Source organism: Mus caroli, unplaced genomic scaffold (genome assembly GCF_978045245.1).
Source record: "Mus caroli unplaced genomic scaffold, Mus_caroli_1 scaffold_14, whole genome shotgun sequence".
NCBI classification, from domain to species: Eukaryota; Metazoa; Chordata; class Mammalia; order Rodentia; family Muridae; genus Mus; species Mus caroli.
In genome coordinates, this window is record NW_028227269.1 from 32,485,184 (window position 1) to 32,509,919 (window position 24,736).

The window sequence follows — 24,736 nt, forward strand, 5'->3', positions numbered from 1 at the left end:
TAGAGATAATAGATTTGCATAGGCATAAAAGCAAGCTGTTATTGCAAGAGAGACTCGGGGAAACCTGTCTCAATACTGAACCATACATTGCTTTTTATTTCATATACTAAGAGTATATCTTATTATATATTACATACCAGTCAAATTGTTTGAGGAAAAAAAGAAATAGACACCAAAAAATTTCTACTATTGCATCAATGTCCCTGTAACATGTCGGGTGACTTTAATTTTACCCCACTGAATTTCTAGAAGATGAAAAGTTGTCAAATTTAGTAGTGTAAATATTTAAATACCAATTAAAAACAAATTCCTTGAGGCAATGTTTGACATCAGTAGAGACTATTTATTTGCTAATCTTTAGATACAAAATTCATGCAGACCTCAACATATAAAGTAATCTATTTAATAAAATAGCTAGTTAAAAATTGAAAATTCCAGTTCCTAGAAATGTATCTGCAGAAGTCATCGTATTGAACCCTTGGAAATTATCCATCGCTAGGTCCTTCCCATACTCTGCAGTCACTTGGAGTATGCCATCGACACCGTGTTAACCCTGGTCTGCTCAGTGGCACTGCCCCATGCTCTTCACCTGCCTGTTTTCTTGCTTTTCCTTTTGATGCCATGACTACGTGATCTGCATTCTTCTTAAGCTTTTCAAAGCCTCAGCACTCCATGCCTCTCTCCTTCAGGGACAGCACACGGATTCTCACACACAATCCTACCCCTTTTACTGCTTCCACAATTTCTTCCATCAATTTCTCAAAATATTCATGTGTTTCTAGTTTGGGGTTGTCCCCCTCATCTGGAATTGCCCTCTCATCCAGGGTTGCCCCCTCATCTGACTGTAGTAATCCTTATGCAGCACACTCCTCTCAAAGCCAATTCGTTCCCATTGCCATGGTTTACCCAGTGCCAACTGCAACTTTTCCTTCCAACACCTTTCCTTCCTCCCTCATACCTCACAGATGTCTGACTCCATTCCCATTTAACATTATTTTTGTGATCTGTTCCTAAACTGTGCCATAAACTCTCACTGTTCAGAGTTACTAAAGTAATCTTTGGAGATTTCTTTTAAATTCTTCCCAGAGGATCCTGTAGAAAGTTTCTCTGATTATCCTGGCTCTTTCCCTTTCTGCTCTAAGTCACCTACTCTGTACAAAGGCATGCTTCCCTGTCAAGCTGATTCACACTTCCCTATCACCCTGCTGCTTCACACTCCTTGTCTCCACCCCCTTCCCCCCTTCCCCCCATCCCCCTTCTCTAATCCTACCTGGAAACTCAGCTGGGCTTCACACCGCCTGCCCTGCCCCCATAACCACCACCTTCCCGCCCCAAGGAACAGGAGCTCACAATATTTTCACACAATATTTCAATGACCTCCATCAAAACAATTTTTGACTTCTTCCTTTCTATTCTAAATATTGTTACTCTGACATACAGTGAGAGTAGAAGACAGGTGAGTTGGTGGAGTTGGTGATTGAATTCTGGTCCTAATATCTGCCTCGTAAGGCATTTGAACAAAATTTTGGTATTATAAAAGTTATACTCCTTATGTTCACTGCCTTTCTCTCCATATAATTTGATCACATTTTGATTAATTTGGCCATTTTCAACATTGTCTTTCATAGTGCTTCTTCTTTCATGTGTGTGTGTGTATGTGTGTGTGTGTGTGTGTGTGTGTGTGTGTGTATGTGTGTGTGTGTGTGTACTTTGCACACATACAGGCATTCATATATGTATATATATGTAGACAAAATATACATATACATACATATATTCATGCATACATACAAACAAACATGCATACATATACTGAAACAGGGTCACCCCATCCAGCCCAGGCTGGCCCTCCTGACCCTCTTCTCTCTGCTTCCCTAGTGCATGAATTTCATTATAAGCATCATGCCCTGCTGCAGGCACACAGCTTATTTTTCTTTTTTAAATACACTTTAAAAATTCTTTTATTAAAGACATTTTAATATTTATTGTGGATAAAGTTATCATTCTTTTGTTGTTGTTGCTTTTGAGCGGATACTTTATTTATTTACATTTCTATAGTTACCCCGGTTCCCTGTCTCTTGCAGGTACTGAATGCTCCTGAACCTTACAGCTGCGAGGATCGTGGGAATTTCTCACTAATATTTCATTTCCATATTTTTAAAAACACTATATTCTTAAACATTCTTCTGTCTTTGCCATTTTAGATTATCTTACTTTATGTGATGTTCAACAAGAACTGTTTTGTTGCGTAGAAACCCGTGTGATTCTAGCCTAGCAACGGCTGAACCAGGGCCCAACCCCACAGGCCTGAGTGTTCACAGCGAACGCTTTCATAGATAAACCTGTGAGAACCCAGGACAAGGAGTGACCGTGGAAACGGACTTGAAGAATAATAAGCCAAGCAAGAGCAGCAGAGGATAGAGAGGGAAAACCACAGCAGAACATTGTAAGAGAAGAAAACGTTTGGAGGAAGAAGAGAAGAAAATGCCTGAGCTTGAAAATGTGTGCAGTGGTAATTGGTTTTTACACGTAAACTATGAAGAGGAGGAAAGGTGGGAGAGAGGACACTTCCCCCTGTAAAGGGGAAAGAGGAAAAGGCAGAGCAGAGACTAGCAGAAATGACACCTTAACCACCTTGGCGCTATGGTCACCTCCAACTGGTTACTAAAACCCTTCACCCTCAAGACACAGAGTTCTCTGAAGTAGATGAAAATCCACAGGAAGGGGTCAGGTGAAGACACCCATGTGCTGAAGTTCAGATCCCCCAAACACAGTTAGACTCAGTGGAAAAGCCTAGTCTAAAATAAAAAAGTAATACACAAAACCCTTATTAAAGCATCTGTGGTGGCAGGCTACCGCCTGGGCATGCGCATGAGCAGTAAGCACAGAAGCCACACCTCATGTACTTCCTGAGACAAAAAGGCATAGATTGCAGTCCCATAAAATTAAGAGAATAATCCCTAATTCCAAACACAGGACTGGGTTACTATAAACTTGTGATAATACAGATATTAAAAGTAAATATTGTCATATGTTTGGTTGTAAGCCTAGTCTTTAATTGGCTGAGCCATCTGTTGAGGTGGGGCTGAGGGATGGGAATATCCTAGTGGAGACAGGGGGTGGGGAGGAGTTATGGGATGTGGGAACAGTCAGTGGGTGGACCAGGAGGGGAATAAAATCTGGAGTGTAAAAAAAAAATAAAGAAGAAAAGAATAAATAAAATAAATAAATACTGTTTGTTTCTTCAAAATTTTGCATCTCTCAAAGAGTTTTCAAAATGTAATCACTAATACTTTGGGTCACATAATAATACCAATCCATTGTGGTTAGAGAGGAGACTGAGGTTTTTGTTTACACAGGGAAATAATCTGTTAATTTTTAAGCTGCACTACCATATGTATCCAAGTTATCTCACCTCTTGCAGACTGTTCTATTGATTCTCCTCTCTAATCTTTTTCTGGCTAAAAGAGAGACAGGACACCCATGATTTTAAAAAACACACGAGGAGTGACATCTGATCTGGGAGAACCAACACCCACTGCCTACCCCTAGAACAGTCACAGTTCCTTCCAAAACAGAGCACAGCTTCAGACAGAGGCCTCTTTCCTCTGTGCCTGGTTGAAACATCTGGGTCTGAGCCATTGCACTAAGTACCCAGGAAACAGTAGTCAGTATTTACTTCTGTGTAGCCCTTAACGGTTCCTATACCTTTAAGTAAGCAGTAGCCAAAATTTTTGTGGCTAGCCTTTTGGGTTCTTGTATTCTTAGGTACTTCTCTAATTTCAGAACAGGTACAAATGTGATGAAGGGGTTTGTAAGACATCAGGGTGAATTTCCTAACATGTTCACCCCACCACTAACCAGGCAGCTAAAAAAATATGAACCCTTCCATTTGAGACTAGTGAAAACGACAGCCTTTTCCCCTTCATAAAAAGCAGCATTTCCCCCGCCTGTCATGAGTCCCAGGTCACTAGTAAACACATAAAGTCATTTATGAGTTCTGTAACTTTGTTGAAAAGTCGAGGTTTTGCTGTTCCACACAGTTTACTTTTCCCAGGTGTATTTCCTATGTTCATGGCTAGGGAAGGGGAAAGGGGTGTGCCCTTCTGGATACCCCCTCTGCTCATTTCTGATCAGATTTCATTAAAAACCATAGTCTATTAGTTGGCATTTCCCAAACAGACTGCTTGCTTCTAAAAAGAACAGGGCAAGCTTCAGTGTTGCTTCACTGTGCTGTGACCAACAGACACATGGCTGTTTTTCCCATTTCATTTCCTGCATCATACAGCTGGTGAATACAGAGCAAAGTTTACTATAGTAACTATTTGTGTGTTTTCAAATAAACTGCCTTTCAGGAAACACTTCTCAAAATGCAGGAGTATTTTGATTCTAAACTTAAAAAAAAAAATCCTATGACCAGCAAGTGTTAGTGTGTGATGGCCCAATCCTCAATTACCTGCCACCTCAAACACTCGCTTCTTGAATGAAGTGACAAGATTTCCATCCTTCCGCCTGAGTAAGGGACTGCTTCTCCTCTCTGCCACTTTCTGTTTTAACCTGGACCGCACCTTCAAGTTGGGCTCTGAGGCTGGGGATTGAGACAAAGAAAATAGATAAAAATTAAAAAATAAAGGGCCAAATACTCCCGTGTCTATTTAAAAAAAAAAAAAAAAAGCAATGCCAATCTTCTCCCAGTCCACCATTCTTAAATTAAAAACCCAAGCATATAAATAAGGTGTTAACTCTAAATTAATCAAACAGATATATATAGTAGTTATTTTACAAATAAATTGTTGTCCTTCTCTTAACATGAATGTGAAATAGAATCAAGAATAACTTTTCTACTTAACTTTTTCTAGCACAACTGGGATTGTTAATGGGAGGTTTAATCACTAATTACGGGTAGGTCTGAATAAGATTTATTATGCTTCATTGGCTGGCCTCCTAATTCTCTCAGGACTGAAATTCAATAACCACTAAAACAGTAACTTAATGTGAGGTTGGAGACTCTGACCTGACTCCTGGTAACAAGAAGACACCTCCACAGAGCATAATTTATGTCTAATTCTGACTCCTGAAATATTTCTTTGTCAGTAGCTTCTAACCTAAAACCCTGGGAAAACACATTGAAGAGGATAACACAACAAGAATGGGTGTCCCTGTGAGTAACTCCTCCCACGTCTTCAGAATCCAGCTAGGAAAAAGGAAAGCTGACCAAACTGGAATTGGATATTTGCAGTTAGGGTGTATGCTTGAAAATACAAACTCCCCTCACCCATGTATATGGTACTATTTCTTTGGCTATATTATTGCAAAGAGTGAATCTACATGGTAACGATTGATTATATTTTTAAATAATTGTTTAAAGAATGAAAGCACTGAAAATAATCTTCGTGTAGCAGAAATATATTGCATGTGTTGTTGTTGATGGTGGTGTGATCATAGGGCTGTTTCTGATGAAAACAAACATTTTATGTTTTCTGTCTTGCAACACTCTCCTAAGTATTTTGTAAATACAAACTTGCTGACGTATAAAATATGGATATGGTATTGACTCTATCTGTAATGTTATAGTATTGATGACAAAGTCAAACTACAGAGGGTTAATAACTTGTCCAAGCTATGGAGGTGATGGGAGGAAGCCAGGGTTATATCCAAGCACCCAGAGCTGCCCTGAACATGCCAGATATTCCACTTTTTCTTACAGAGAAACCTCATACAAATTGAGAGATAATTTTTGTAAAGTTCCAGTGATTGTCCACCCTAGACACAATGTTCCTGGAGTTTCTGATCATGAAATCTTGCCTTTTAAAGACAAGGAGCAGCAGAGCTCAGAGCTCACTGCACTGTAAGACATCAAATGCCTGTGCTTGTTTGCTCTCCTGTTCTCTTCCCTGCAGTTGTCAATTTTAACTGAGAACTACTGCATTGCCCATATATAAAAATAATGTAAGCCCTTTATTTTTGGGTCATGTATTTGATATTGTGCCTGAAAGTATTGACATTATAGAAGCGAAGGACTGTGAGACCCCCAGTCTTTACTATGATGGCACTGTCTATGCTTTGCCTATGACCTACTCAGAAAACAAAAATAACTGAGATTGTTCTCCAACTGAGATCTTTTCAAAACTTTCAATGAAGCCTAATGGATTAAACATTAAAAATTAGCTGCCCAGAAGAAACAAACCCACTGACTTATCACTTCATGAGGCAGCGGATGGGAGACAGAGGATGCTTATTGGTAGCTCGCTCGTCTTTGTTCATCCTGCCTTCTCTTTCTCCCTAACTTTAGAACTGAAGAATAAATTCGTCCTTCACCTTCAGTGAGTGAATGGCTTCTTGCTCCTGCCATTTCTGGATGCCTCCACATTCCTTTAACCCTGTTCAGTTCCATGCAAACAGCATTGGCAGTCAGCAACGAAATATGTTCTATATTCTTTCTTTTTTTTTAATCCATCCATCAATTTCTTGGCATCAATAACTTGCCTCTAATGAGTAGAGTGCTCTATAAGTTACAGTAAATAGAGAATTGAATGGAATAATGTCTTATACCAGATAAACCACTGGTTGCATCTAAATCAGAAAAGCTATCCTCCTGAGATATTGGGCAATATTTGAGACATCGCTGGTCATCCGTTTGGGAAGATGCTACCAGATTTAACATGTAGAAGCCATAGGTACTTCTAGTCATCCCAGAAGCTGAGGGTTCCCTCAATGACAAGGAATTATCTAGGCCCAAAGGTCAGTAGTGTAAGAAACCAAGGGCAATTAGTAAGTAGAAGCTATTGGCAACTATACCGCCTGCCAAGGGATGAGCAAAACAGACAATAAGAACTGTGGGACATGATCAAAGAGAATGTGAAATGTTGAGCAAAAAAGGAAAAGTGATCAAAGATTGAGGAGCGCTCACAGGGAGCCTTGGTAATTAATTTATCCTTGGAAATTATTTCTTAAAAGTTTTAAATCTATTAATTTACTTTTCTAGGGTCTTATGACAGGATATAACTGTGTATTTACAGGGTAGAGTATGATGATTTTGAATCTTTATATGTTGTGTATTGATCAATCCAGAAAGATCCAGTTATCCATTATCTCATACATATGGTATCTCTGGGGTGAGAACATTCAAAATTCTCTCTGCAGGGACTAAAACAGAGCAGAGAAGGAGGGAATGGCCAACCTATGACTGGCCCAAATTGAGACCCATCACATGAGCAAGAACCAGTCTCTGAAACTATTAATGACACTCTGTTATGCTTGCAGATAGAAGCCTAACAAGTGTCCTCTGAGAGACTCCACCCAGCAGTTAATGGAAACAGATGCAGAGACCCACGAGTAAACATTAGTTGGAGCTTGGGGAATCTTGAAGAAGAGTTTGGGTAAGGAGTGAAGAACCCAAAGAGGACAGGGACTCTACAGGAAGACCAACACAGTCAACTAACATGGACCCTTGAGCTCCCAGAGACTGAACCACCAATCAAAGAGTGAGCATTGGCAGTGACTTGATGTACTGTGGGAGGGGGGGGACTTCCCATTCTCAGAGAAGAATGGTCTGAGGGGATGCAGGCAGGATCTGTGTGTGGGGTACTGGGAGGAGGTGGGGGGTTGATATTGAGATGTAAAGTGAATAAATAAATAAATTAATGAAATAAATAACAGCAAATAATTTCTAAAGCAATTTCAAAACACCAATTAGGATGATTATTAATCAAGAATAAGCACTAGATCACTAAATATTTTGTTATACTAATGAGTCTTTGTTTGGGAAACTCAAGGAGCTAGTACACCTGTCATGAATGTTTGGCTCTATGATCACAGGAGAAAGTCAAGTCTATAGTACCAACTTCTGACCTTCTGTGGCATGATTCCTTCTTCCCTGTTACACTGGACATCTGTCAGCTCAGATACTTAACGTTTTCCTCTCTGAGTTTTTTTCCTGCTGTTCTTTACCTATACACTGTCTTCTGAAGTGATGGCTCTAGCACTCTGTGACTTTAAAGGGGCCAGTCTATCACCTGTCCAATCTGTGTCCTGTATGGAGATTATGCTTTCTGGGGTGGCTCCCACTTAAGTCATCCTTCTCACTTATTCTTGCATTGCAAACAATTCATCAAGGTATAACACGATTATGAAAGACACTGGCGAGGCACAGGTTATTCTAACCTATTTAATTAAAAAAAAATTAGATCCTTGGGCATGGTGGTCCAATCTTATAATCCTGGTGCTTGGGAGACACAGGAAGGAGGACAAAGAGCTTCAGAACAGCCTAAGGCTACACAGAAAAATGTGACTGAAAAAAATGAATGCAAATTAGTTAATTAAAAGGTATATAATTAGACAAACATTATGAATCCTTCAAAGTGTTATTCAGTATATGCAATAAGAGCATTACAACTTGCAACTTTCTTGGCTGGTATAATAAGCATCTTTAATGTTACAAGTCAGAATTTCTACAGTATGATATTATTTCTAATTATAGCCATTTAAAATATGAAATTTTATATAAAATTCTTTAAAAAATCATTTGAGGGAAGTTTGTGTCTGAATAAATAGTCACATTTGTGTTAATATGTGAGTGTCATTTCCTACAGAATTCCACTTTAAGAAATCCTACAGCACATGTCTTTCTGTTCTCTCATTGCAAATATGCTAACAATGTCTGCTTTTTAACAGAGAATTATTCCTTTTCAAAATTGGTAAACCTTACTCACTAACATGATTTATGTTGAATCTTTTGAAGTACTCATGATATAATATTTATTGCTTTTTGTGATTATGCAAAGCATATGTGTTTTGGATGTTGAAGACTAGATCAATTAACATTAATAACACATTTCTTTTGTATTTTTCATGTCAAAATTCTGAAAATGAGAATCAAATAATCTATATGCTTGTGTTTAATAATAAAATATTTCTTGTTCTGTCCCAGGCACTTGTATACCCCATAACTTGTATTTACTTTGCTTTTCACTTAAAAATCTGACTTAGGTAGATGTTCATATTGCTCATATAAAACAATAGAGGATTTGCCTACAAATTATACTATTCATAATGGCCTATAAAATTTGAATGATGTAGTGATATTCATTATACTCTGTTATATAAAGGATAACAATAACAAGGAGAGTCTACACATTCAGTAGGATGGTAGTTAGATGAATCTGTCAACACTGAGGGTGTGAATACCTGCCTGAATATTATACTACATAGTAAAGGGTCAATTAAAGGCTAAGATGGATTTAAGGTTGCTAAAAGCTTCCCCTGACTTGGAGTGGACCCACAATTGTCACACAGTTTTTCTCTACAGGTATAAAAGAAAACCAATGCATGTCAGATTTCATAGCTTGAGAAACAGCAAGATTAGTCAGTTTGGCTTTGAAGGTAGAGACTGGTGCCAACATTCAATAGCTGGAAAATACAGGAAAAAATTACTAACAGGAGATTCTACAAAGATGCACAACCTTGCTGACATGTAATGTTAGCCCAGTAAGAATAATTCCATACTCTAACATGTAGAATTGTTAGATAATAGATGTGTTTCTTCTCTTACCACTTCAGTTTATGGAAATCTGTTAGCATAATCATGCTCATTATAACTCAATATAACACCGAAGAAATCATTGAAATGATAGTTCCTTTGCTTTAGAAGAGAATTATGTAGAATTTTAGCATGTTTTGCCTTTTTAAGTCAATAGGTGGTTTGAAAGTCAGTGGGGGTTGGGGGAAGGACACTACTTTTTCATAGGGGTTTCCCATGAGAAACTCAAAGGCAAAGAGGAGCGGCTGTATCATCATCAGATAAATGTGCCATGGTACTAACATGGCTTTAACCAGAACATATTATTTGGCAGTTAAAACTTTTAATTAGGGCTGTGATTTGAACAGATTTTTGCCAAATTTTTATATTATAGAGCCTAAAAGAACAACTATGTTTGTTCGTTTGTTGGTTGGTTGGTTTATTTATAACAGTCTGTTTCAGGTGGTTTAAATGCAATGATTTACTTAGAGGTAGCAAAAAAATGTAATATGGCTGAGATTCCTAGTCTGTCGGCTTAATTAGATGCGTGATTTCTTCATGAGTACTAAGCATCAATCATCCGACAAGAAGACGAAAAATACAATCTTCTCTTCAAATGGCTATTGAGCATTTATTCTGTGCAAAGTTTATCTTGGGGTTATGGAAGGAAAAAGAAAGATGGAGGAAGGTGATCAGTCCTTAAAGAAAGAAAGAGAGAGAGAGAGAGAGAGAGAGAGAGAGAGAGAGAGAGAGAAAGAAAGAAAGAAAGAGAAAGAAAGAAAGAAAGAAAGAAAGAAAGAAAGAAAGAAAGAAAGAAAGAAAGAAAGAAAGAGGTGAAAGAAAAATGATCAACCTGGACAAGAGTAGAGGCAGGAGATGGAGAGGCAGGAGATGGAGGCAAAGATGTGTCCAGTGGTCAAGCTTGTATGGTTCAAGCAGAAGCAATAAAAGAATAAAATCTGGAGGAGTAAGGGTTAGGAGTCAAGATGGGATAGCCTACTTCAAAACTGTTAAGGATAAATATCTCAGAAGGATCTACCAGGGGTCCACAAAAGGCATAAAATCTAAAACAGTGAATATCTTAGTGATGAATACTGGAAAACATTATGGAACCTGAGTTCCATCACAAAGCAGAAAACCAGCTTGTCTAAAATTGTTATTGGTATCTACAGTTGTGGATTCAGATCTCTGATTATGTTTTAGAGGGAAAGAAGTTGAGACTGTCTTTGTCTTGATAAGTCTTCAAATTTAAGTTTAAAAGTTAGGCTAACTACCATCAGAAACACAAACTGGTAGGAAAAGAACAGAATTAGAAGCAGAATGAGGAATGTTCAGAGAATATCCCATAACATCTGGTAGAGGGCTTGTAAGAGCCAGAGATTGGTACCTATTGCTATCTGTAGGGGAATTTTAATACAGCAATATGGTGGCCCTGACAAGAGATCTAATGACCTTTTAAGTCTGTGTGATCTCGCTGGAATACAGTCATTCTACACATCTTTAATCCCTCTAGCTGGAACACAGGAATGAGCTTAGTATACACATTTAATCCCTAACAATGAAGGTAAAGCTGGTTTGTATAATGAAGCAGCTATACTTGAAAGTAAAGTCTAATTGAGTGGCAGGCAAAGTAACAAATAAGAAAAAGATTTGATAGAGTGAGTCAGAGATAAGATACACTCAATTCTCAAGAGAACAGGAAAGAGCTGACTTAAGAGGGCAATAAACACACCACACACACACACACACACACACACACACACACACACACAGAGAGAGAGAGAGAGAGAGAGAGAGAGAGAGAGAGAGAGAGAGAGAGACAGGGTGAGGGAAGTCAGTTTAACTGGGACAGTTTTACAGAGTCAGGTTGCAGGTGAAGATAGAACCAGTCAGAGAAAGAGAAGGAGCCAGAAAATCAGAGCAGACTATCAGAGTTAGTTTGAGGCCACACAGAATATTTCAGTCAGAAGTGGACAGAAGCCAGTTTTAGTCATTAGCTTGGAGAGGGGTTTGGGAGAGAACATCTGAGTTGAACCAGCCAGCATGAGTTCAGAAAGAGTTAGAAATAGTGATCTTATCTATTAGTAAGCCTCTGAGATGACAATTACATCTGGTAAATAAAAGTCACTTTTACATTTGTTAATCAGTATTTTATGGACATTCATGAACCTACAACAGTGGCTACCTGCTTAAGTCTTACACAAAATCAAGCTAGTCAACATTCCAGAACGAATGTGATGAGGGTAGCGTGGGAGGTATGAGGCCCTACCTCAGCCTTGGAGATATTGGCAGTTGATGGTATGAGAAGAGGGAGAGTTATTTGTCTTTGTTTTTTACTTGATTGTTTTTATCGTTGTTCTAGTGTGGCTTCTGATAAAATGCCCTTGTGCCAGTGAACACTTGGCACAAGTCAAGTGACTACACGCTTGTCACTCACATGCATATGTAGCACTAACTGCACCCAGTTGGTTTAAGAACAGAAAAATTATATGAATCTAGGAGTGGGTATGCTGGGGTTAGAAGGAGTTACAGAAGGATCATGGGAGAAGATATGATCAAAATGCATTGTATACAGTTTTAAAATTCTCACATAAATAAAGACTATCGGGAAAATTAAAGAAATGTCAGAAAAGCAGGGCTGAATTGTAGGTACCTCATGCTTTACAGGCTTCCTCTGTGAGAGATGCATCAGCAAAAACATAGAGGGAAGATGTACAGCTTGTAAGACAGACAGACAGACAGACAGACAGACAGACAGGGTCAGTGAAGTCAAGCCTGAGAGAAAGAAAGAGAAGCCAAGAATGCCTAAAACAAATAATCACACAAACTCATAAAACCGAATGATTTAGAGCTGCTGAAAGTTCAAAGAGTTCCTTTTTGAATATTGATCTAGGCATAAAATTGATAACATCATCAACTAGCAAAGGACCTTCCCTGGAATAATGCTAACCAGCCATTAGCCTGAATGCACTCATGCAGGCAACAGTGAAACAACTCCAGGTTTGGTACCAACAGCAAGAAGACAAATGTTACATCCTTTATGAGAGAGTTTGGAAATAGGATTAAAGTGTGTCAACCAGAAGGCTCGGACAATGCTCACATTTCTTAAGGCAATGGTTCAGTAAAGCCTATTAGAATCTGAGCAAATTGGAACCCAAGACTATCTCCTAATCCACTCTATGTTCTTGATATAACCAAAACTTCTTGTTTAGCCCAAGTGCTGAATGAAGTTTGCTTTCATTTCCCTGGTTTCCCATCTTATTCAGGAAATATTTGAATAGGTGAACTATGAAACGACTCTATTTGAGTAGCTTGTATTAGAAGATTGATTGGTAATGAAATGCTCATCTCCATCTCCCCTTTCACTATATATAAAATATATGTAATGCCTTGGACTATGCATTCCAATATAATTTCTACAACAAGGTTGAACAATACTTTCTAACCAGTTTAAAGTCTCAACCTGTAACACGGGAAAATTTCAAACTCACAAGCTCATTGTCCATATCAGCTTCCTGTACTTTATCTTTTGGATAGAAAGAGGGGTATGGTTGAGACCTAACAAACAGTCATAGTTTGTCTACAGGCACTCCCTTCTCTTACTGAACTGGGTATTTTCCTATGACCTCATATGATTCATCTCTTGGATGCCCTGAGTTGGATTGCTAAATTCTAAAATTGACTCCATGATTTTAAAGGAAGTTTGTAATGCTACCATGTCACCTTTGCCTTTCTGAGACTTTGTTTCTCTTCCTGCATTCTGCACCTCAGGCTTTCATCAGTGGATCCTATATTGTGTTTTCCTACCTAATTTGGATCCCTGAACACGAGCCTAATTGTGCAGGCCATCCCTAATGCCTACTCTTTTCTCTTCTAGGCTGCTTATGAAATAATTTTTTGTGTGTTTGCAATAAGTAGGTACATCATTTCTTCAAAAGAGCAAATAATATTATAGTAATAAATCCTAAGAGAAGTCATTTTCCCTGAATGTATAAGTAAATATAATGGAAACATAGTATCAGTCTTTAAAAACACCAGTAAAAGCTACATAATTACTCTTCAAGTCAGATTTTGAAAATAAACTTTTGTAGATATAAACTTCTTCTTCTTTTTTTTAGGTAGGCATTTCTTTTTTATTAGATATTTTCTTCATTTACATTTAAAATGCTATCCCCTTTCCTAGTTTCCTCTCCAAGAATCCCCTATACCCTCACCCCGCTCTGCTCCCCAACCCACCCACTCCTGCTTTCTAGCCCTGGCATTCCCCTGTACTGGGGCATATAATCTTCGCAATCTAAAGCAGTTTGTCCCTATTTTACTTTTGTAGTGTCTCATATCATGCCACAGATCAAAAACTTAGCTTGTATATTTATTTATGGCAAACAAATTTGGTTAATCCAATTTTAAGTGAAAACATTTTATGATTAAAATTGTTTATTTGAAAAAGTTAAATATTTTGATGTATAAAGAACATATGAATTTGTGGCTTTAAATAATTTCCTTCTAATAGGAAATATCTGTCTCAGCCACCATTCAGTGGGATATGTTAAATGGTTTTGACTTTCTGCTTTATTATAATGGATACAATGTAGTATTTCTCTTTACAATGTTTTTAAGTAGCCAATGTCTTTTTGTCCTCTCTCTCTCTTTTTTTTTAAGCACAAAGAATGAGGGGCTGGAATATAAAGTAGCCCTAGGTGTTCAAGCCTGCACCGCACCTGCATCCCCAAGTGTTCCTCTGACTGCAAGCAAGCAAGAAACAAGAAGACATGTGTGCAGGATTATTTTATGTGGTCATTAAGCTATGTAGGTAGGATGCTTAGAATACTATCTAGCACAAAGAGAAAAAAGTTATCTACTCCTATCACATAAATTTATCTGTCCATTAACACATATTATTCTCTTCCAACTTGATTTTTTTGATGTGACTGAATATCATGTCAACACAAGCTGCCACTTTCTTGCTTGTTGCTATTTCATCATGTTGAGAAACAGTGCTTGAAGATAAAACACCATCATATTCATGGTGCCTGATGTTCCTCTTGACAGTATGCATTCTTTATTACCCAGCCTTAGTTTACATCATGAAATTTACAGAATGTGTCACAGAGGAATATGGTATTTGTTTCACAATTGCAAAATGAAGACCTTAAAGGACTAAATTATATTCATAACATTTAAGAACTAAATAAAATCTGCATTTTGCATCCATTAGAGGTTTGTACATATTTATGTTATATAGTAGTTGGTCATTAAAAAAAAGTAGTTTGAAAATAGTACAGATGCATCACATAAAAATAATGTTATCTGCACTGCTGAGAGCACAAAATTAAAATACAGCTCTGGCCACTGGGAAAATGACACTGTTAGGAGAAACAGTATGTCTCTGGGACTCACCTAGGGAGCAAGAGGAAATAAACATGTAGAACTGTAGACTCCAACACCAATGCTGGAAGGGGGGATGGAGAAAGAACCACAGAGTGCTCTTTGCAAGCCCTGCTACTTAGGGATTTTGTATTTAGACAGTGAGAAGGCAATGGAAATCTGAAGAAAGGCACTAAGGAAAAGCACAATGTCTGTAGGAAAATTCACACAAACTTTTGAACAGGAGAGTTGCCAGGCTCATAACTACCCATTGGAGGGAAGAACGCTGGCCAGCCTTTCACTTTTACATAAATGAGAACTATATAAACTCTATCCAGACATCTGGAGAGAACGGCCAGCTATTCCTCCTGACACGCTTGATGTAATCAATGTTATTGTAATGGAGACTGATTCTAGGTTGTTAATGAGCCAGGATGTTCAAGTGAGATAGTCCTTATAATTTTTCTGAAAAACTAAGTAATAATGTTTGCTTTTGTGTTCTTAAGGTGTGAACAGGAAAGCCCGAGGCTCATGGGTCTCCCTGTCAGTATTTAGACAGTACTGCTATGCAAGGAGCCTTGAGGAACTCAGAATAGGCCTCACTATGTCTAGTAACATTTGAACACAATGGCTTCATAACATCACGTGAGCGTCCAAACATGAAAGGTGCAATCAAGTGACTAGATCTCTATTCGAGCCAAACTAATTTTTTGCTTGATTTTTGATCTTTGAATAATAGAAAGTCAGAGATTATTTATGGGGTGACATAATCTGCAGTGCATCCACAGTTAGTGAAAACAATTTGCTATGATGCTTAGTAAGCTCTGAGTGGGATAATGGGTCTTCTAAGTGATGCTTATGTCACAGCTTTGCCTGCCTTGGCCAATACTTGTGCTATGTTAAAGGACAGTCACTAGCCACAGGTGACTATTTAAAGTAACTTAAAGTACTCAAAAAGGTGTAATTCTAGATAATGCTAGCTCCATTTCCAGTGTCCAGTGCCAAGTTGCTATATGTATCTAGGGGCTACTGAACTGGGCAATAATACATACAGAATGTTTCCATGACCACTACAAATCCTATTGGGCAGTGTGCTTCTGTGCTACTCTTAAGGAGCCATTTATCTTAAGGACAGCTTTAGCATTTCAATAAATTCTGAGGCTATTACTTGTATGTATATGAGATATTTTAATATACACACAACAAAACCAAAATATTAAAAATCAAGTGACACAAATGTTATATCTGACAAACGCAAGCATCTCAGTATCTTCTCTTAGCTATGTTTTCAAGGGGATTAGACGTTTGTTTTCACCCAAGAATTCTGGCAACCTCGAAATATGAAGTAGTTCCTCATAAGAAGATGGCTTGTTTACTCAGACAGGGTTTTTCTGTGTAACAAAGCCCTGGCTGGCCTAGACTTGATTTGAAGACCAGCTATCCTTGAACTCAGAGATCCACCTGCCTCTGCCTCTAGAGTGCTGGGATTTAAGGGGTGTGCAAGCACACCCCATTTTAAAAGCCATCAAATTAGAAAGAAAAACATAAAGGCAACCTGATATGTTGGAATTGGTAGATAACTGCTTTTATTAAAAGAAATTATAGCAGCCTGTGAGTAGAGATACAGAGAGATCAAGAACACATGAGTTATGGATGAAAGCAGGCTATCCTACATAGAGACATATGGAAAAGTCTGTAGCATGCTAATTTGAGTAAAAATTGAAGACAAGTCACTAAGGAGCAAAGTGTTATATAACTGAAGAAGCTGGGAGATCTGGAGAAAGACAAGGGCCCTTGATGAAAGACTAAATATGCCTTAATAAGCTGTTGTTATGTGCTCTATTAAAACAATAGGAAAGAAGACGCCACTTAAAACACGTGAATGGTAACATCACCCTACATGGCCAGATTCTCTGCCATGCAGATACTTTTCTTTCAAAGGAACCAGATAGCCAGAATAAACCATAAAGAAAACAGCATTATAAATATTTTACCTTTGAAATAGTCACTAGCTATGTCTAAAGAAAAATAAGAGGATACATTGTGTGGAATATTTCCCCAGGGTTTCAAGTTCTATAGTTGTGAATTTTACAAATGAGGATTTTTTTTTAAACCATCCTCCTGACTTTACAACAGATGGCCAAACATTTTAAGAGTCTTAATTATTATTTTTTGCCAATTTTTCATTCCAATCTTATCTAATATGTTCTGCCTGCTTCTAATTGTGCATTTTATGGGGAATGAAAAAATATTTCATTAGACTTTGCCAGAGTGAACAATTATATTGAATAGGAGATAAGATTATGAAACAGCAGTCATTTTTCACCCATGATATTTTCAAGTAATTAACATTTTCTTATCATTATCTTCATGAAATAAAATAATAAATTTCCTCATATAATGCCATTGGTCTATTTTCATTAGATGAAAGATCTGAAATTCAAAACACTTCAATGGTTACAACGTTCAGTGACAAGGTTAAGAAAAGAAATGCCATTCAAATTCCTTTAAATCCCATCCTGGTGTTAATGATTCCTTTCACAAATGTGACGCTATCATAGTGGCAATATAAGTACTGGGGTTGCCATGTGTCCGGCATCATTCATGACACTGGCATGCAGAACTTTCATTGCTCACCAAGAAAATATGTTCCATAATGTACTCGGAAAAACCCCTGAAACTAGAATGCATGGGGACTACACAGATCGAAGGTAAGCACATATCTCAGCCATATCCATTTGAGGCTAACCCTTATTATTCTTATATCTTGTCTTTCTACACTATACTGGCTTTCCTTCACTAGTGTCCCCTTCAAGTAAGTATGTCGATGGAGGCTTTCAACTTTCTTATCGGACTGATTAATTATCCCACATGTCACAATTGATACTTATCTTAACCTCTAATTACCCACCATACTAATTGGATATACAATTAGTAAAAGCAGTCTTCATTTATTGAACTATGAATTTTAATTCATTATAGTCATGAAATCTAATATAATCATACTAAATCTTTGGATCAAATAGTTTTAGGGACATTATTTTCTACTATGATTGTTATGATTTTAAAGTGAACATTTATATGTTATAAATTTATATTCTTCATTTATCACCGGCAAAATTACTACTCAAAACTGATTAAATATCATAGTTACTTATACCATAATAATTACCAATATGAATCAAATATTAAATGCAGTTGCCTTGTATTAACAAATTTTATTTTCAAAGTACCTGAGATATCTGATTATTGGATAGTCAAAAATTGCTTTCATTTTCTGACCTTACTATAATATCATGGGTTGATTAATACAAGAAAAACATAACAAATTTAATTCTCATAATCTCCAAATGCATAGTCTAGGTTATCCTCTGTTCCACAATATTTAATCACACTTCTTTTTCAGTGTAACAATTATGATCATTCTGCTGATTCAATTAATGAAGAATAAGTGATACATAAATGGGGGAATAAAAAAATTCTCCACCTTACAACTGCATCAGGATTCCAGTACAGGAAGAACGGACTAAAACCGAGGGACCAGGAAGACAGAGGCTATTTAAAAATCAAGTCTTAGTGGAATCTCAAGATAATAGAGATTTTGGGGGTGGCTAACATAGAAATCAGAAAAAAACTGAATCCTCTAGAAAACACAATTTTAGCAAATTGTTTTTAAAAGTGGCCAATTCCAGCTAAATGACACAAATGTTCATACTGAAACCATAAAGATGGGACTTTTATTTTCCATTCTATCTTTTCTGCTTTCAATAAAATTACAAAAGGAGCCAAAGAAAAAGAAAAACACAGCTTGAAGAGTCAACAAAACTATGAGCTTAGACTCAAAGGCAACACATTTCGGAATCACTGGGGATTTAACAATTAACTACAAGTAATGCATTAAAGTCTCTAATTGAAGAAGCTGAGAATACCTCAGAGCAGAACAGATGGTTTCTTTAGCCAGAAACATGGAAAATACTAAGAAGGAAAGAAAAAGAGTAGTGTTGGGTAGTCAGATGTCTCAGCAGGTGAAGGCACTTGCAGTCAAGCCGAAATTAACAACTGCATTTTGTTGTCCAAGCCACACAAGGTGGAAAGAGAAAACCAACTCCTGCAACTTGTCCTCTGAACCTTCACGTATGTGCACATGCACGTGCATGCTCACACATACATCCACACAGAGGGACACAAATGGATAAAACATAATACTTCCTTTGAAAAACAGGATCCCTCAAATAAAAATCCCAGTAGCAGAAAGAAAGAGTCTCATTGATCAGCTCATCAGGAGGCAGGACAATGGAAAAGGGAATGAACTTGATGCCTATAGACAACAGCTCTCCTTTTACAACAATGGATTTAAAAAGTGACACAGAAATCCTCCCATTTATTCCCTGAGCCTTTTCAAGACGCAGCGGGGCCCATAATACATATCATCTCTCTGAGATAAAGATTACTAGCACAAGACCTGCACAAGCTCAAGGTGGACAAAACCCAGAAGGGAGGAGCAGAAGTGAGCACAAGGCTCTATTCCTCAACAACAAGCTATTTGTAAATAATAGTTGCGGAATGAGGGAAACTGAGTTTCTTCAATGAAATGACACTGGTATGTCCACCATTTTCCAGGGCATGCCCCATGCTCAGGAGCAGTTAGGCAACCTAAATCTTGGACCATGGTATTTGATAGCTTTTTTGAGAGAGCACAAGGGCAAGAAAGTGAGATAGTGAGTCAGAGAGCAAGAAAGAGGGGGGTGGGCACTATCATGATGTTGGGAGGGATGTCTTATCTGGGGAGAATTAGGATGAGAAAGAATACAAAACTATACTGTATGAAATTCTCAAAGAACATTAGCAAAACACAGTAAAAGCAAACAAACAAAACCAGCAACACAAAAAGATATGAGGAGGGGAAGAAAGACACTAAAATATCAGCTTGCTTTAAATACTTATCAGATCTAAAACATGTTGTCCTCTGACTTGAAATGCATGAGTACGTATTAAATCAGACTTAGAAACCAAATACAGAGAACGTGCCACCATGAGACTGAGAGACACAGATCTTTACTGTGGTGATGTAGTGTTTGGAGATGTTGTGAAAGAAGTCAGAGGGTCCTGTGTACTTTAGGCAGCATATGCTTTAGAAAGTGTATAAATTGGGGGCTGGAGAGATGGCTCACTGGTTAAAAACACTGACTGTCCTTCTAGAGTTCAATTCTCAGCAACCACATCGTAGTTCACAACCATCTATAACAGGATCTGATGCCCTCTTCTGATGTGTCTGAAGATAGTGACAGTGTACTCACATACATACATACATACATACATACATACATACATACATCTTAAAAGAAAAGAAAGTGTACAAAATTAAAGATCCAGTCATCACTAACATTGTTATGAATTTTAAAAAATGGATGATAGGGTTTTGTGTTTGTTTTTTGACAAACCTTGATAGGCAAACTTGGTACTCACTTGCAAAATATAGAATCCAAACAAAAACATTATACAACTTCTCAACATTAACTCAAAATGTATTATAATTCTAAATGTAAGGTATAAGATCATAAAATTTTTAATATTACATCATAGGTGCTTATGTGTTCAACAAGACTTTAATGCAATGCTAAAAATGTTATGCTTGAAAAAACACACTGCTAAGTTTAACTGTGTTAAAAGGGGAGTTCTGTTTATTGAGAGACACCAACCAATGAAAGAAGTAGGGCCTAGTTTTGGTGGGTAAAGTAACCCAGAAGATTGCTGATAATTTGGCTCAGTTAAGTTGAAAACATCTTCACACAAAATCCTGTAGCTCTGTTAGCAACCACTAAAACTTAGAAGCAAGCAAAATGGCTTCAGCAAGCCAATTGGTACATCAACTGTGGTTTATGAATATGAAGGAATGGTGTTCATTGGTAATATTTGATAAGATTCAGGTCATGCAAAGACATAGAATAATATTAAAAGTATAAGGCAATGGCTGGCTTAAACCATGACTACCCTTGGTTATCAACTACATATTCAACCAACTAAAATGCATATGGCTGGTCACACCTATGGGGATTTTTTTTTAAATTAAATCCTTTGAAGTGTGAAGATGAGTTTCTAATCTGGATATTCGAGGTAGGAAGATCCACCTTTAATTGGAGCAATACTTTCTGCTTGCACCCTTCTTCAGGATTCTGATGAGACATTCAGCATCCTGGACTTAACAGCTGCATTCTTGGGTCTTCTGTTCATAGGTGGCTATTGCATTAGATGTACCAAAGCTTGCAATCATTCTAATAAATCTATCTCCTTTATGTAGAGGTTCATTCTATAAGTTATGTTATTCTAGAGAACCCTGACTAATATGAATGCCAAAGAAAGGAAGCCATTGTGAAATGGCTATATTCTGCACAAGTCTATCTATGTGGCACTATAGGAGAAAGTTCGAGTGCACAAAGTATAAGGATTTATTTGTTCATAATTTTGTGTATGAGTGCTTTTCCTGTAAGTATGTATGTTTGACATGTATATGCTTGGTATACATGGACCTAGAAGACAGCATTGGATTCTCATGGAATAGGATTTTCATATCATTGTAAACTATTATATGTTGGTAGGATCTGAACTCAGTTTTTCTGCAAGAGTACAAGAAAGCTGTCTCTCCAGACGAAAGGGAAAAAAATTACTACATAACCCTTTTAAGGTTGGTAGCATGGAAGAATAGGTCAGAAACAGGCTTTTGATAGAATTCTGTATAAAGCTATAATAACAGACAGATGGCATGCATCATGTTACGCTAAACTTGCAGGTTAATTATAGACTCTATTAATGATAATGTTGACAGAGGCTGATGGAAGGAAGGTGGCTCAGTGGGTAGAGAACTTGCGTGGAAAGTGTGAGGTCTAGGGATTGTATCTTTCCCACTGAGGTAAACATCAGATAGGCATGATGGTGTATCTACGATATCAGCAGTAGTTAGAGATAGGACTGCCTAGCTAGATAAGTGGATTTGAAGAGTTAAGAGGTTCAGAAAGAAACATTGTCATTTTAAATAAAGTGAAGAGCCATGGAAGAAGACACCCAGTGTCACCTTTTGGCCTCCATGCACAGATGAATACATACTCACATGTATGTCCAAACAAACATTGAAAGTCTGACATACATGAGCATCACCTATACATGCAAATAAAGCTAGGTTGATATTAGAAGATATTGATTAGGATCAATGTAAGAACAATGTGCCATTTTCTCAATCTACAAGTCAAAGGCTATTCTAAAAACTAAAGTTTAAAAAACACACACACACGGTGCAGTCAGTTCTCCCTGCATGGTAAAGACTTGCAGTACGCTTGTTACTTCTCTTAGACCTCGTGCCAAGTTCTGAAATGCCATGGAACATATAAAACTATAGAAGGAGAAGAAGAGAAGGAGGTAGAGAAAGGAAGATGGAGGGAGAGATCTTAGGAAATTTCAAGGTAATGGTCTTTTGTTAACATTGGTTTGCAATGACTTGAATGTATCCCCGAGGTTCCACAGCCTGGCGGCGGACTGCTGCACCAGGAGATATACACAGCTGTATGTCCCAATCCTGTCTCCTTTCCAATTTACTTTATGTGCAAAATTCCAATGGCCTTCCACAACCTTAACGTGTTTGGATCCCTTCCATCTTTGAGTCATATTCTTGTATTGCTGACCATTAAAAATGAATGTTTCGGTAGGGCTGGAACAGTCTTATTAGCCAAAGCCAAGGCTTTATATGGCTTGTGCACTTTAAGAGGTTAATATACCCTGCCAGTTTGCTTTGTTCAGAAGTATTAAGTGGAAAGACTATAACATTCAAAGAAAGGCAAAGTTCACTGGGTAAGACCTTGATAATATAATGGAGTATTAAACCTCTAGAAATTTTTGTCATAATATTTTATGAAACATATGCATATACTCACTGGAACAGAATCCAAATTAAATGGTTTTGAAGGTCAGTTCAAAGTCACCATGCGTGCAATATCTCTAGGAGAAATATGCACTCTTTTGAGAATGCCAAGACCCAGAATCTCTCTTCTTTATTTTGTTATCAATCATGTAATGTGCTGGAGAAGGAGGGGAACTCTAGTACTATAGCAACGACACTGTTTTCAGGCAAAGCATATCCAAACGTCCCTATCCGCTAACTCTTGTGTTGAAGAACAAGTCTTAGTGAGAGACATACTTTAAGTATGGACAAAAATATATTAAATAACAATTATGTTATTCTCAATTTCAAAGCCAGTTGTGCACAGACATTAGTTGCAAGATAAAACAAAAACAAAAATCCACATCATTCCACAGAGATAGCTCAGCAGCTAAGAACACTGGCTGGTCCTTCAGAGGAGAGGGCTTCAATTCCCAGTACCCAAATGGCAGCTCACAACTGTCTGTAACTCCAGTTCCAGGCTACCTGACACCCTCACACAGACATATGTGCAGGTAAAACACCAATACATATAAAATAAAAGTATTCTTTAAAAAAGAAAATAAATGGGCCTTTATTATCTAAACATATCAGAGGGCCCAAAAGCAGAGAATCAACGATCTATTTTGCATGAGGAAGATCAGACTTGTCCAACGATATAAGACTTTTATAATAGCCAGAAGCTGGAAAGAACCCAGATGTCCCTCAACAGAGGAATGGATACAGAAATTATGGTACATCTACACAATGGAGTACTACTCAGCTATTAAAAAGAATGAATTTATGAAATTCCTAGCCAAATGGATGGACCTGGAGGGCATCATCTTGAGTGAGGTAACACAATCACAAAGGAACTCACACAATATGTATTCACTGATAAGTGGATATTAGCCCAAAACTTAGGATATCCAAGATATAAGATACAATTTGCTAAATGCATGAAACTCAAGAAGAATGAAGACCAAAATGTGGACACTGTGCCCCTTCTTAGAATTGGGAACAAAACACCCATGGAAGGAGTTACAGAGACAAAGCTTGGAGCTGTGATGAAAGGATGGACCATCTAGAGACTGCCGTATCCAGGGATCCATCCCATAATCAGCGTCTAAACGTGGACACCATTGCATACACTAGCAAGATTTTGCTGAAAGGACCCAAAGATAGCTGTCTCTTGTGAGACTATGCAGGGGCCTAGCAAACACAGGAGTGGATGCTCACAGTCAGCTATTGGATGTATCACAGGGCTCCCAATCGAGAAGCTAGAGAAAGTACCCAAGGAGCTAAAGGGATCTGCAACCCTATAGTTGGAACAACATTATGAACTATCCAGTACCCCGGAGCTCTTGTCTCTAGCTGCATATGTATCAAAAGATGGCCTAGTCGGCCATCACTGGAAAGAGAGACCCATTGGACTTGCAAACTTTATATGCCCCAATATAGGGGAATGCCAGGGCCAAAAGAATGGGAATGGGTGGGTAGGGAAGTGGGGGGCGCTATGGGGGCTTTTGGGATAGCATTGGAAATGTAATTGAGGAAAATATGTAATAAAAAATATTAAAAAAAAAAGACTTTTATAGCTGGTTGTTCCTTGGTTGTCCCTGTCAGAAGACAGGAGTGTCCTGAAAGCTCAGAGATACTCACTGCTTAAGGGCCATCCCTGGGGCTACCTTAATCTAATTAAAACCATTAAGACCTTTCTCAGTCTACTTCTAGTTTTATTCTCTAATACCTTAATAATGCATACAAGGAACTCAATAAATGGTCAGCATGGAAGAAATAAAAACTTTGTAGCACTGTACGTAGTTCAAAGGACAGAACTGGTTATTTTCCCAAGTTCCTTTAGGTCTGAGTAACATCCAAGTGGACAGCAGAAGGAGATACTGTGGCCTTAATGACAAGGATTGACTCTGTCTTAGCAGTCCTGCTAC

The 24,736-nt window shown here is 37.8% G+C and overlaps 1 protein-coding gene across 13 annotated transcripts in view; it reads right to left on the reverse strand.

Moving 5' to 3' along the window:
* Positions 1-24,736, reverse strand: part of Hdac9 (histone deacetylase 9) — a 623,166-nt gene that overhangs the window by 120,433 nt on the left and 477,997 nt on the right. For 7 of the 13 annotated variants that reach the window (XM_085830292.1, XM_085830298.1, XM_085830297.1 and 4 more), the window contains exon 8: positions 4,457-4,588. The exons of the other annotated variants lie outside the window; for them this stretch is intronic. In XM_085830292.1, coding sequence (XP_085686418.1) covers positions 4,457-4,588 — 132 coding nt within the window. The remainder of the gene's footprint in view (positions 1-4,456; positions 4,589-24,736) is intronic. 13 annotated transcript variants of the gene reach the window in all.